The following is a 15,566-nucleotide window of genomic DNA, read 5'->3' on the forward strand; positions in this document are numbered from 1 at the left end:
CTGACTGACTAATGCAGCAAAAGTTTTTGTTTTTTTATACTTTGGTTAAATTTTAGGAGCAGAATTCTCCTAAAATTCTGCTGCAAACTGAAATTGTTAAAATTTCAGTTTTAAGAAATAAAAGACTGCTCTCCATGTGAACAATTTTGGCACTAATGGAAAAAGTTTGGACACCCCTGTGTTTTAAAGCACAAATAAAGTCACTATCTGATCGACATCACAAGACTCTTCAGACAGCCTTAAAATAGAAAAAAAAATTCAATTACAGTTGATTTGATTTACTGCAAGTCAGCTAAAGATGAACACAGTCAAACTCAATTACTTTTATATTTCTAATAGCAAATTGTGATCTTTTTTTCTGTCTAACATACTCAAAAAAAAAAAAAAAAAACGCGTCTCTTTATCTGTAAGTCTCAGTATCAGAATCACATTCCTTGGAAACAGTTTTCCTTTTATAATCATGAAACTGTGATCAGAGTAGATAAAATAAAAAGTGTGTGGAGTGTGAGTGCTGTTTAATCTGAAAAGGAGGCGGTTCAAACCGTCTTTACCAGAAAGAAACAGCGAATAGATTAATAAGCTGATTGTTATCAAAGAGTAGCAGAGATGGAAGAAGCCTTACAGTCTTTATGCTGTTAAAGGGGAAAAATTATGCAAAATTCACATGTTGAATGTTTTTGTACTTACTTTCTGCTGCTCATAAAAACAACCCAAGCTCTTAAAAATAAGTTAAAGGTTTTGGTGTCTAGAAAATGATTAAGTCATATTCACTGGCATTGCGTCATTACCTAGCAACCCTGGCCCCGTCACCTAGCAACCCCGGCCCCGTCACCTAGCAACCCCGGCCCCGTCACCTAGCAACCCCAGCTGAGCTCTACCATGTTTGAGCTGCTGGTTTTACCGTGTTTTGTTGTTGACTTATCATCCAGAAACCACTTGCGGCATTCTTGTTGGTTGTGCAGCAGGCTCCACTTCTGCTTTTCACATATGGATGGTCGTATAACTGTGCATCTTTTTGCAGCCATTTTCATATGAGTCCAAATGTTGAGTTTGGGGGCTTATTTAGACGCCCAAAAACACATCATTGAGCAGACTAAAATCTCAGTGTGTCACTCTTAAACCTCTCCAACTTGTTCAAGGAAGCATAATAGGTCACCTTTAACAATTAGCAGCCTATCTAAACTGAAAATGGTTTAAAGTTGTTCTGCATCACAGGATTTCCCTTTTAATAAACCAAGCAATCTATGATGCTACTCTCTGTTCGACTTCCATTACAATCTTGTTTGTTGAGTTTGAGCATTATGAGGCCAGAATAGGCGCTCTGCTTCAGCGTGTGGGACGACCGCCGCATGCAGCGTGTAATTATACGACCGAAGAGACGCTGCTCTACATGGGAAGGCCTCACAGGGCGGGTGTTGACTGCTCCTGCCGAAGCTTTTTCAGGAAAGAGCAGGAAATAGCACGCCACAGGTCTCTGCGGGATTCATGATTGACAGGGAGACCCCTGGGAAATCATGTTGCGTGGGATCGCTCTGCGCCGCTCCCACGTCTGTTCTCATCTAAATTCCCACGAGATGCAACACTTGTTTGCACTGAGCCCATATAAAAAGGTCACGTGTAGGAAAAATATCTGCATTGCTCATTAAAGACTAAACAAACGATGCCTTTTAAGTTAAATCATCTTTTATGATGTTCATTTGTAACTCATTCGCCTTCAAAGAGAAGTAAAATCAAGACATAATTTTCACTACATAGTCTGGAAGATTTGATTCGATTGGGAACAAAAACTGCAACCATATATATGTAGCCAGCATGACTAGCTATATAGGAGCTAGCAGATATTGCTAGAAATTGTTAGCTTGGCCATTTAAAATATTTGAAGTTAGTATTTGTATTTTCTCTTCTCACCATTTGATGTTTGGTCAGTTTTTTTAAAGGTCAAGCTGGAAGTTTGATGTGAAATTTACATGGAAAAGGAAACGAGAAATATTCACTGTCATATTTGTTGACAATGAAAGTTTGAGTCAAACATTTTGTTGGCTCAAACAAATCATGAACAACAATTTCAGTTAAAGGTTTTCACAACAGCTTTAGTCCAGTAGAGGAAGCTACACAGTAATTTTAGAGCATCTTCTACTCAAATTCACTTCTAAATTAATTAAACAAATCAACTGAATGGGAGTTTAAACAGCTGCAAATTGAAGGAGGAAGTAGGTCATACAGTCAGTTTCACATTTAAATACAAAACACATAAAAAAGTCAGAAAAACTTGATGTAATTATAGATGAAAACATTCATATTATCCAGGATTTAAAAGGAAAATGAGTTGATGATTAAGTTCAAATGCAGCAAAAGGAGGCAAACGCAGGAGATCCAGCCTCCAGAGATTAAAGTAAACAGCGCCGACTGACTGGGTTTTCCTTTTGAAATAGGAAAACTCTCAGTGTTTACAGTAATCCTTTGGCTCATTGTTCCATTTTCCACACTTTCTCCATCAACTGGCTGAAGGTAATTGGCCTTCCATCTCCTAATTGCTAAGCGCCTGGCACTGCCAACTATTTATACCAGAGAAATACTCTCACTTAGAACTTTTTAATGAAGGAAAACAAACTGCAAGACGGGAACATAACTCGTTTAAATTTGGCAAATTAGGATTAAACTTTAATGATGCCACAGCCTTCCAAATAAATAAAAACAAAACCCTTAATTACCCCATTCCTATCTGGGGGTTCAGCACTCGCTGAGTTTCTCTGTGTTTGTATTCAGTTACACCACGAATTGGACTTCAACAGTTTTTTTTTTGGTAATTAGTAATGGCATTATTTTTCATTAATATTCTCTAAGGTAAAGAAGCACTTTGGAGGCCTAAACAAAGTAAAATAAATTATGCACATGCCTCAATTATTAGTAAAATTTCTGTATTTAAATGGACCTGAAAAGGTTCCACTGGCCTATCTCAAATATTGTGATGTAGCATAGACATTTGAAAATTGGTACACAAAAATAACTCCAAAAGAAGAAAAAAAAAACTATCAGTCCCAAAAACAGTAATAGTCGGCCATTTTGTGTCAATGGTAGCTTGGTAAAAACCAGCCCCTGTTCTATTTGCCTTGTATTGCGGGTTTGGATGGTTGGTTACTGATAAATGATTGCTTCCTGGACTTTGTTGAAGTTTTAAATCTCATTTTAAAACTTCAACATTTGGCCGTGGTGTTTGTAACGACCAGCTTTGTTCACTTCCTCAGCTTACTGAAACTACAACTAGATTACAGACAACAATTCTAACACAGAAAATCAACATTTTTGATCCCAACTCATTGTTTGAATTCGACTGAAGAAATCAAACTGAATGGGAGAAATCCTAGATGGAAAAGTGAAGGGAGATGAAAATCAAGCAGAATTGCATAGAGGCTCTTTGGTTTTTTCATCCAAAATGGAGAGCAACTTAACCAGAAAGGTTTTGTTTCAGGAAGTATTTTCCTTGATGAACTTCAGGCTTTTTATGCATGAAGTTGTGAATGCACAAGGTTCTGTGCTTGGTCCAATGACCTTTACATATACTTAATTAATTAACCTGAATCAAAATTAAAGGTTTTTAAAGTAACTGCTAAACAATGTTAGCTCTCTGCAGGAACTTCATGCGTATTGTTTCCTGGAGCCCCGACGTTGACAATACACCTCAGGCAGACAAAGCCTGATGCGTTCTCCAGATGTAAACAACCCAGCGCTTCCTGATGACGTCAGTGCAATTCTACAGTCAAACCAGACGTCTCTAAAAATACCTGAAACTCAAGGAAGGAAGCATTTCCTGGTTCCGCATTGCTGCTCAAAAAACACTAGTCCAATTTTATTTTAAGAAACTTTATAATTGACTTTATTTATTGGTTCCATTGTTTGGATTATTTTGATTATTTAAAATATCTTCCAGTTCCAGCATTAAGTGTTCATTTAGCATTAATGAACAGTTTACAATTTAAAGTTTACTGATATTTGCGAATGTGTTCTTGCATTATCATTTCCATTGTACTAATTGAAAATGGTCTCAAAACAACAATATTATCATTTATTGTAATAACTTCTGGGACCATTTATAGTGCAGGAAAATTTGTTATTGCAACATCCCATCCAGTATTATTGGTTGAATATTGTTGAGTTTTAGCTTTTATTAGTACTTTCTTCATACTTTGGTTAATTTTTGGTATTGTATTGTGATTATGTTTACACTAATTGGATAATAGATACTCGACAGAAGATTAAATTATTGTTGGACAACAACTGACTCTGTACCAACTTTTACTGTCGCATTTCGAGACATATGGAGTCCCGTAATTTGCCGAAAACTGCTCGTGTTTGGGAAAAATAGTAATTTCACATCTAATTAATAGATTCAAAAACAAATAATATTATATCCATACTTTCATTGTGTTTAAGTTAATTTTATAACCCAAAATCATTCCAAGGACTGCAAGCGTACTAACATTTTAGTACACTTGAAATAAGACAAAACAAACTTACAAGTAACTTTTCAGAGAGAAATATGAGCTAAATTTCTTAATTTTGCAGAAAAAAGTGCTTGTTTCATTGGCAGATAATTTCATTTATAACAAGATATTTTTTCCATGTTATAAGTAAATAATCTGCCCGTAGAAATAGAAGATTTTCATGGAGTTATTGGCTTAAAACAAAATTCTATATCTTGCTGAAAAGTTACTTATAAGGTAGTTTTCTTATCTCAAATGTACTAAGATATTTGCAGTTGAAACTAGTCTAAAAATACCAGGTAAGGTTTTGCAGTGTTGTAATTTTCCCCCATTAAATAATATTGTATGTATTTCAGTTAAAATGTTCTCTAATTTTCAGTTTTCACTGGTTTTAGTTAACTGTAATAACATTGGTCTGATTATATTTGTTGAGATGAACCAAAGCTTCTGTGATTTTTAATGTCTAAACATAAGAGCTCAGGATTTTATTGCAAATTTGCAGCATGCAGTTGAAGTGAGTCACTGCTGTGAGAAATATGATTACAGAGTCACAATAAAGCCAGATAATGAGGCGACTGTCTGCCTCCAAGCAGACGGCCAGCAGGACGCTTCACCCAACAGTAACCTGAAAATAGTATCGATAAAATATACATGGCTGTAAATAATTAATAGAGCTGCCTGCAGTGGAGGGGACAGGCATGCAGGAATTAACCGAGTCATAATTTTCATCTTAAATAAGACGAATTCAAAGCCACAGGCGGAGAGATGCGGCGCGGAGCTGGATCGCAGCACACTTAATCAAATAAAATGGAAAATCCTCTTCATGAAAAACCTCCAGTCATTACTCTGGAGACTCAATGAGGCAGAGCAACAGGCCCGGTTCAGAGGGACATAAATCACACAGCCAGATGTAGCCGCGCCGCTGTTTCTTAAGGAGAAGCTGCCAGAAAGAGGCTTTCATGAACAGCAGAGATAAACAGAGCTGATTTCATGCAGCAATCAGGACGTGATTCCATTTTTCTAACAATAGGTTTGTAGATCTTGTGACCAGACAAACTGAATCCGAAGCTGGAGGGCAGGAAAACATTTTTTACCTCCTCTGCCGAACTGTGGATACAGTCAGAAAATAAACATTAAACTGAACGCTTCAGTCCTGGGGTTATGGTTCAGTTTGGGGAATCTGAACAGCATGTTAAAAAAAATCAAAGTAAAAATCAAGCGAAAATAAAATGGAAACATTGTTAGTTATGTTGCATTTCCAATTAAATATAATTAAAATGTATCGTATGAACAACATATGCAGTCAATATTTTCCCACGTCTCACATTTTAAGAACTGACCGAGTCCATAATTAACGTTTTCTTTAACCCGAACCGAGACTTTGTCGTCACCTGCTGTGAATGCACACTGGAGTTTAACACAACTATTTAAATAAAGTATAAATTAGAAACGGGAACAGGAAACAACCAGAGGGTCTAATGAATATCCACACAACTAACATTTCTGCTTAAACATTAATTGCTTTTGCAGAATGGCCCAGTTATTGATCCAAGTTTCTTTGTCAACTTTACCGTCTCATTAGTCATGTCCTCATTATTTCAGCACTTCAAAATAATTTTATTCACAATGGCCACATTTTTAATGCTGTTGGTGACCTTCATGTAAAATCAACGGTTTCCACCCAGCGCGTGAACCCATTAACCCCAATTAAATTTCCGTCCTTCATTTCCTGATATCCCAGGAGCCCCAGCGGTGAAACACGTCCCCAGACAGACAATAGAAAGCCACAGTTACTGTGGCGGCGTCCCTGTCTACTTCCTGTTGTAACTCTCACAGGAGGGAAGTGGAGGTCTGCTCCTGCAGCAGAGGGCATTGTGGGATTTCCTCTATGAGTTCCTGTCCTGGACAATGGGTTGGCGCTGGACCCCAGCCACACACGTCCATGCTGGTTTGATAATTCAGACTGAATCCAGTTGTTTTCTTGACCCACATGAGAATCAAACACGCTTGTTTGGGCTTGTAAATTGAATTATGGGTAACGAAGTTCATGTAAATATCTAAAGATTTGAGCAGCTGTGAATCACGGGGTTGAATCTGAATGAATTGTTTCTGCTTCCTGTAGTTTCAGCTTCATTTTCTCTAGAGAGGCTTTAAAAACAGAGAAACCTGTATTTACGCCATGTTTAACTCATGAACAACCTTGTTTAGTTTAAAAGCACAAGTTCACAGCTTCTGTCAACTGTGATTTCTGGAAAACAGACAAAATAAAATAAAATATATAAATAAACCAAAAGAGTTTAAGTTATTTCAAAAGTCTTGAGTCAACATAAGATTATGTTGAAGTCCATAATTAATGGACATTTTAATTTTCACTGACTCGAACAAGAACATCAAGTCATGATTGAACATACAAGCAGTTAGCATCGTTAGCTTCCAACCTACTTTGTAGCAAGGTTAGCTGCTACCTAAAGATTTGACTGTAAGACCAAAACTTACATAGTTGAAGATCAAATCACTTATTAACTTTTACTGTTACATTTATTCTCCATTATGACAAGAAAGAGCTCACCTGTGTAGCTGCTAGCCTGTGTTTACACGCAGCTAATTATTGCTAACAATGAAGTAAACATTTGCTGTAACCGAATAATTCACTAATTGGATATAATAGTTGGAGTTAAATCTGTTGACGTCTCCAACTAGGGCAAGAATGGTGATCTGAACAAGTCATATACATAATAAATGAATAAAAAAATATTAAAGATCTAACCATTAAGCTACATTTTAGCATACATAAAAGGCTAACAGCTAGCTAGACCAACATAATAAGTCTATATTTCAATAAACATTTGTTCCGCTCTGTATTTCCCACTAGCTCCAGTATCATGATTACATGTGGATGTATTTGGGTGTAAAAACAGTAGTAGCCTACATTTTAGTATCACTATGAACAACGCAGCTGCTCCATAAATCGATTTTAATACCCAAATGTACAGCATTAGATTTTCATTCTCTTATCTTTCTGTATTTAAATCTTAACTTTCACCTTTTCATTTCCCTAAAACAATTTCTAATTAATTGTAGTTGAATTTTTGGTTGTGTTTTCGTCCTGCATGTTTTCTCTGTGCATGCGTGGCTTCTCCCCAGGTATTCTGACTTCCTCCCACTTCCCAAATATATGCATGTTAGATTAATTAGTCTCTTTAAATTCGCCTCAGGCCTGAGTGTGTGTATGGGTGTTTGTCCTGTGTGTGTCGCCCTGTGGTAGCCTGGAGAAGCGTACAGGGTGTACCCGGTGCGGACAGGCGGCCAGTCGCCACATAAACATAATGAATGGATGGTTGGAGAGTTAAATGGAGATGCAGCCATGAGAATAACTAATGTAAGCGGACAGGAGAGCTCAAACTAGCACTGAAGATACTTTAGACGACGTGGAATTAAAGTTTATTTACTGTATTTGTTTACATTTTTAATATTGCTTATGATTTGTTTTGGTTTAAACATCTAAACTATGAAAATATTAATTGATTATCTTCTTTCAGGTTCTCGCTGCGGCTTTTTAACCTTTTAACCAAACCGCCTTAAAAACATAAAGTTGTCAAATTCAGTTTTTTCAGCCTTCATCAGTGTTCAGATGAGTAAATGTCGCCACTTTAAGCTATACACGAATGTTTTATAAATGTTTAAAGTCTACACTTAGTGGCTGCAGGTCACTACATCAGATTTCAGAATGACGGCAGGAAACTGTGTAGCAGAAGCAGATGTAAATAATTAATTCCTGTTGGCTTTTTTCCTCGCCTACCATCACTATAACGTCTGTAGGAGTGGTACAAATGAGTGAGCAATATTCAGAGCAGATGTGAGCGAGTTCTCTGTAACGCAGTGAAAGGCAAACAGAGGAGCAATGTTTTTCCGCTGGGAAATCAGAGGCTTTTATTTTGAGCTCAGACTCTGGAAGTGAGGATTAAAGTGACATAACCTCCAACTGCTTCACTTGGAAAAAACATCATGTGCTAAAAAAGGGCACAAACAGTGTGTTCAAAGCATGCAAAGCTTATCTATATGTTTCCAACTTAAAAACCACAGTTTGAAGCTACGACTGAAACGATTAATCGGATTAATTAGAAATCAAATATGCTTTATTGATCCCACAGGGACATTAAATGTCAGGTTAATAAAAGAGTTGGAGGTGGTGATGGAAAGCTCTTACAGCGGTCTGAATTTAAATTCTAGAGTAATTCAATTCTAGATTAATCACGATTAATCGATTATTAATAGAATCATCAACTGATTTAGTGACTGATTAATCGTTAACTGGAGTATACAGACTCAAAAATATATACATTTTGCATCTAAGATATGATATAATCCTTCTTTGTAGGTATATTCAACCCTGAACTCCTGAAGTAACAGTTTTAGCTTCACTTTCTGCAAATTCTGAAAAAATAAAACAAATTGAGTTGATATCCAATAAATAATGATCAGATTATTCATATCCTGCATTGATGTTGAATCAAGAGGAGCTTTTCTCTAGCATGTTTTAGCTGCAGGTGGATCTTTCGCTACAAATAATCAACCATTCACTAAAGGAAAGTTGCTGTTTCTGCATTTTTGGCAATAAAATGTTTATTTTCTTATTTCAAAAATAAGAAAATAAAATTGTACATTTGAACATTTTTACTTTTTAATAAATTTCTAATATTTTATAAAAAGGTTTAAGCGGTGCAATGACAAATACCCAAAATGTACCAATTTTTTTATTTGATTAATTGATTAATTGTCAGAATAGTGAAATTAGTCGTTAGTTGCAGCTTTATTTGAGACGATTATCAGGAGGTGTCTGACCTGAATCCATTCCCTGATGGTGTCGTCTGACGGCGTCCAGCCGTTCTCCTGGTAGTTGAGCCGGGAGCGTTCTGGGGACCAGTTGGAGTTATACTGGGAGGACGCCCTGATCAGGTCAGAGGGGATTTCCCCAGACTCCATGCCCAGCGGCTCCATGCAGGCAAAACCTGAGAAACACAGAGGGAGGCTATTACAATAAGCAAATAAACAAATAATTCAATTCAAGAAAAGAAACATTTTATTGCCTAAGATGTTATAAGAGGATTTCTTTAGCGAACGATTTACTGCTCTGAACATGTTGGTATTTCAGCAAAAAGCTTTTTTCGAGTCTGTATACACCAGGTTGCGATTAACTGATTACTAAATTAGCTGCTGATTATTTTAATCGTCGATTAATCATGATTAATCCGATTAATTGTTTCAGAACTAATCTATAATAACTGTCATTCCAGAAAATGGCCTTTTCTGAGTCTATATAGGGCAGTTAACGATTTATCAATTACTAAATTAGTTGATAACTATTTAAAAATCAATTACTCACGATTAATGTTTCAAAAAATTACCTTTTGTAACCTGTTAACAATTAAGAAGTTGATTAATGATTATTTCACGATTAATCATGATTAATCGTGTCAGATGTAATAGCTTTAATACTTTAATGTGGTGATTTTGACGAGTTTCTGCATGTTTATGTCTTTGCTTTGGATAATCTGACACTAAGTTTAAGAGAAAGCATGTCAAACTTTAAACAAATCTTTAAACGAGATGCAGCTCTGCATCTGAGTCTCTTCTGTCACAGCAGGAGAACCTTGGGAAGGAAAAGGGAGGAGAACACAAAAGGAAGTGTGAGTGTTTTTGAGCAGGAGAAAACAAGGTCTGCAAACCTGACACAAACACTTTGCATCAATTCCTGAGTTTCACAAACAAAACATGGGCAGAGGTTTGTCTCACCAAACTTGTTATTTTGGTAAATCGATATTTATCCGTCCCTTCCCTGTCCAATGCCGACATCCCAGAACAAAGAAATAAATCCTGCAGTCGCTTCAAAGTCCTCCAGTAAAATCAGTTTTGTTTGACGTGAATGTTTCCCCAGAGCGCAAATGTCAGACACCGTGGGACCCAACATTCCTGAACCGGGTCAGCGCCGGTGACAGCCAAAGGGTTAAAAGCGCCTTTTAGACCTCTGCAGGAATCCCAGCTATGCTGAAAACTGGCTTCTTCTGTCAGAGACCGGGAAAAATAAAATCCCCAGAAAGCAACTTTAACAGAATTGGAGATTCCTGATAAAGTCTGGTGTGAAATCGGTCAAACAGATTGCGCAGCAGCAGAAGATAAGAGCTGAAAATGGGTCAAAGCGATAAAATACGAGCCATCTGCTCCAGAAGGAAACTCTGCATTGAAATAACAATCTAAAAAGAATAAAAGGCGATTAAATTTAGATCTCACAACTGATATTTACATTTACAAACTGCGGCTACAGATTAATCTAAAAGTTGCTTCTTATGTTTTTACTGTTGCCTAAAGACTGAAGATGTTTTTGTTGATTTTCGGTATTTTTATTTTATTGTCTTGCTCTTTCGTTTTCTCACTTTCATTCTCTCTGGTCAAGTAAATTTTTCAGCTCAGTTGGTTGAAATTCTGACCAGTTTAACCTGATTTTTCACCAGTTTTACCACCATTAAATCCAGCTGTGCTTTGTTTCTGTAAAACTACTTTGTTTTATCCTTGTTAAACACGTTTTGGTTTATTTATTTACATGGAGTTTATATCAATCCATCTTACTAAAGCTGATTCAGGATCCTAAATAATTCCTGATGCTACTACTGGAATCGAATCCCTTTTTATTAGTAATTAACAGAAAACTGACTTGCAGTCATCATATAAAAGACATTCAGTGATGTTTTTATTGAGATATAAACTTTAAACAGCAGTTGTTTTTATTCCATTAATGAGTTGCATGACTTATTAATGATTTAAATACTAGCTAACGCTTCATTGCGTGCTCAGTTAGAGCTGGGAAATGTGTCAGGTTGCAGGAACAGAGGTGTTAAAGCAGGGAGTCAAAACAAATCACACATCATTAATGCAACCTGCAGGCTCCACTGGCTGAAAGTCTTTATTTACCAAGAACAAATGAACTCTGACCTGCCGTAAATGTTACTATTACGAGAACATTCATATGACATGCAGACATTTTGATTTTAGAGAGATTGTTAATAAATATTCAATGATGTTTGAACAATAGATAAAATTTTTTTAGCTTTTGTTTGTTAACCTACTTATTTGAAGATTTATAAACTGAATTTATCTGTACATCCTTACATCCTCTATCATTTGGTTCAATATCTGAGATAATGAATAAACCAAAAATGTTCATGTGAAAGAAAAATAAACCAGATAGACAAACAGACAATGGCATAGATAGCTAAAACAGCTATCTAATTAGCTACATGGCTAATTAGTTTGCTAGATAGACAAATAAACAGAAAGAATTACCTTGTTAAACAAATAGCCAGATAAATCAATCTATAACAATAATATATAGCAATATCAGCCCAAATTTTCATATCCTGCATAGCTAAATTTAAGAGTTTTGTTTACATTTTAAGCCCTTTTTAAAACAGAATAGAAATATTAAAGAAATAAAATCCCAGCATGAAGTCCAACATTATTGTAGTATTTAAGAAGCAATCTTTAACAATGCCTGTGGACAGTGTTGGCGTCTCACCGTCGTCCTGGAGCCCAGCGGGCGGCTCCCTCTCCCGGATGGTGTAGTTGGCCGTGAAGCCCTCCTTGGCGATGGCGCTGTCAGTGGTGATGGTCATGGACAGGATGCCCGTGTGGGAGATGATCCGACCCGGCGACTTGTGGCCGCAGTACCTGCCGATGTGAGGACCCACTGAGGAAGAGGAAGAGCAGTCAGCTTCATCAGCACTTTCCATCTTATTAACACCATCTTACATTTTCATACGGCTGCAAACGCCGCATGTTTGTTAGCTTCCATTTATAAGAGGGGAAGTTTTGTCAAGAATTGTTGGGATTAAACAAAATCAGGTTTCGAAACAGTTTACATGTTAGGAACTGTATTTCTAACATGTTTTATGGATTTTGTTGTGACTTTTTGTTGAGTTGTGGATTTTGTTGACCCATTTTTTCATTTTGGCTTTGCTCTATTTTCACACTTTGATTACTTCATCATTTCTTATGTTTCTACAAATTAAATACAGCTTTTAAAACTAATTAGAGAAAAGGCAATTTTAATATCACAAAGTAGCATTAATATTGTTATAAATGACCAACTTTATGTTCCTACTCTGGAACTGTCTCGTTAAATGAACTGCAGCCATTTTTTTTAGATTTCTCTCCATATTGCAATTCCTTGACAAATGGGGAGCTGGTAATTAAGTGTCATTAATTATCTGGAAGCGTACCGAGTGAAAAATCAATACCTTTTTCATGAAGTAACAAATGCATTCGGTTCTTCTTATGAATACCAAAGTAAATTGGTGAAAGTAATTCTGCTGTGCAGCAGGCAGATCGTTTTAAACCGAGATAAACACAAAAACTGATGTTAGCATTTGTTATTCAGGGAATTAACCCGTCGGGAAAATAAATATCTAAAAGTGAGGAGAAATTTCTTCTTTCATTAAAAGCACGGAGAGACATGCCGTTTCATATCTAATGACATTTAGAGTCCCCAGCTGGTCACACATTTTAGCTTTTTTCTTATCTCCAACTCTCAAAAATGAAGCTTGTGGTGCTGCCTGGTGGAGATACTGTATCTCCTCCTACATGATACAAAAATATATTCTTTTAATTCAGCTCAGAGATAAAAAGCTAAAAAAAAGAAGAGAGACATGAAGCACTTGCACAGGAATGCTGAGCTGCAGTAATCTGATGGATTAGCTTTATCAGTTACAGTCTGAAGAAGGTAGTCGGCGATCTGTGACGGATTACGTTTGGAGCCATTTCAGCCGCATCGCAGGACGTGCGAAATGGTTTTTACTCCAAAGCCGTCGGCTGATGAAATCACACCTAAAATAAGGAGGAGGAATAGAATCCTGCAGGCAACGTGGAGCCTGGCAAAAACTGGATGGAGTGAGAAGAAGAAACTAAATCTGAGCGTTTTTAGTAACAGTAATGGAGCATAAAAACTTGACGTTGAACTACAGTTCAAATAAACTGTATCTATATAGATATTTGTATTATATGAGCCAAAGAAAAAACAGCTGTCAGCCATTGTACAGATCAGAGACCTGAAACCGGCAGAATGCATAACGGGGCTTGGCTTAGCTGGGGCTACGTGGTGACAATTTGTTACATTTGGATTTGTTGATTGTGTGCATTTGCAGATTTGTGAAAAACTGGAGGGACTAACTGATGTAATTTAGAGTCTAAAGGGCCACATGAAAAGCTGTGGGGGCCGAATTTGGCCCCCGGGCCTCGAGTTTGACACATGCTTTAAATCAAGGCTAAAACCCGTGTCTTTAGAGTTGATTCATAATAAATGGAACATTAAGCCATATTTAATGCGAATTTGACGAAATGTAATGATGCTTTATGTTTTAAAGCTCTTTGAACTGCCTCACTGCTGAAATGTGCCATAGAAATAAACTGATCTAAAGAAAACCTTGGAAGCTGCCGATGTCTGTAAGACTGATTAAGTTGACTGAATTTTAATTAAAGAGAGCAAGTTGAAAGAAAATGGGATCAATGCATGTTGGAGTGAACCCTCCTGCAGAGACGCTCCCTTATCTTCCCTGACAAACACGTTTGGCTCAATCAAACCCACAAACGCTCTTGAGCACAGATGCACCTGAACGCACCAACACGGTTCGCTTGACGGTTGGCGCCGCTTTAAAGTGCGTGTCAGTTTCTGTGTACCTGAGCCAGTCCCTCATGTTCCCGAGCCAGGAATCGGGGAAAAAAGGCTCTCTGGGCGCTGCGGGCCAGGCGCCCGGCCCAGGTTTGCAGCTCTGCAGATTATCGGCTAATTAGGCAACAATGGAGGCAGAGACGAGCCGTCCAAGCTGGAGGAGGGGCAGTGTGAACAGGTTGCGTCTCCGTCTTTCATGTGGTGGTTTTCCATTCGCGGTTGGTGAAGGAACAATGAGCGAGCTGCGTGGGAGTCTCCCCTCCGCTGTCAGTACATCCAGATGCCATTTGTGCAAAGAAGAATTGGTTTGAAGTCAAACGGGACGATCATTACCTGCTGGATGATTCTGTTTATTACTCATTTTATCAGCTCCACTGAGTCGGAGCTCCTATTTAGTCCCATTTAATCAAACTTTAGTCCATTTGCCCTGATCAGGGGTGTCCAAACTTTTTGCCATTAGTGCCAAAATGTTCAATTGAGAGCAGTCTTTATTTCTTAAAACGTTTGTTCTTTTTATGTCTTCAGTCATATACTAAATAGAAAAGTCGTCTAATTTTTGTAGAAAAGGAATCTGCAAATCTGCTGCTGCTTTTAATAACATTTTGGGGATTCATTGCATTTTAAAATTATTTTTTAAACATTATTTAAAGAAAAATACTTTGTCTTGTGTCTAAATAAATAAATGTTTTAATAAGATTTTATTTGTCTGTAGGAGTTAAATTAATTGGTTCACTTGAGATAAGACAAAACTAACTTACAAGTAATTTTTAGCAAGATGTGATACATTTTTAGGTAAGTAATTCCTTAATATTCACTGAAAAAAAACAAAAAAAACTTGTTCCATTCATACATTATGTCACTTATAATATGTAAAAAATGTTTGGTTGGCAAAAAGTGAAATAATCTGCCAGAGAATATTCATTTTCCATAAATATTGAGCAAATATTCACTTTGAAACAAACTCACATTAGTTCGAAATGAATAAATGTCAAAGAGAATCTAATTAATGTATGTTTGTAGTTTAAACTCTCTGAATTTGTGATTTTCATCTCATTAACGGAGCGTCCGGTTCTGGTTCCTCACCGGCGGGGAAGCCGTCCCAAACCTCCAGCCAGTCGTAGCGGCAGACGGCGCCGGCCGGAGGCGTGGTGTCGGGCTCCATGTTGAAGCTGAAGAACTCCACCGTGATCTCCGCCATCTTGGGGGCGAATATCATGAAGGTGCACTCCAGGTTGTTGGGGTATTTCTCTGGAAAACCAGGCGTCTCGATGACGCCGCTGGGAGCCGTGAAGTTCCTGGAGCATTCTGGACCTGAAGGCGACACAGATGAGGAGTCAGAACTCATCCAAAGCTGAAATGTTCAGAAA

The 15,566-nt window shown here is 37.3% G+C and overlaps 1 protein-coding gene across 1 annotated transcript in view; it reads right to left on the reverse strand.

Annotated features, from left to right (window-relative positions):
* LOC129353107 (neuropilin-1a-like) overlaps positions 1-15,566 on the reverse strand; it is a 73,007-nt gene that overhangs the window by 21,023 nt on the left and 36,418 nt on the right. The window contains exons 4-6 of the mRNA XM_055022315.1: positions 15,283-15,510; positions 12,052-12,222; positions 9,324-9,490 (exon numbers count right to left, since the gene is read on the reverse strand). Of these exons, the coding sequence (XP_054878290.1) occupies positions 9,324-9,490; positions 12,052-12,222; positions 15,283-15,510 (566 nt within the window). The remainder of the gene's footprint in view (positions 1-9,323; positions 9,491-12,051; positions 12,223-15,282; positions 15,511-15,566) is intronic.

This window comes from Poeciliopsis prolifica, unplaced genomic scaffold (assembly GCF_027474105.1).
Source record: "Poeciliopsis prolifica strain line A6 unplaced genomic scaffold, Auburn_PproV2 SCAFFOLD084, whole genome shotgun sequence".
NCBI classification, from domain to species: Eukaryota; Metazoa; Chordata; class Actinopteri; order Cyprinodontiformes; family Poeciliidae; genus Poeciliopsis; species Poeciliopsis prolifica.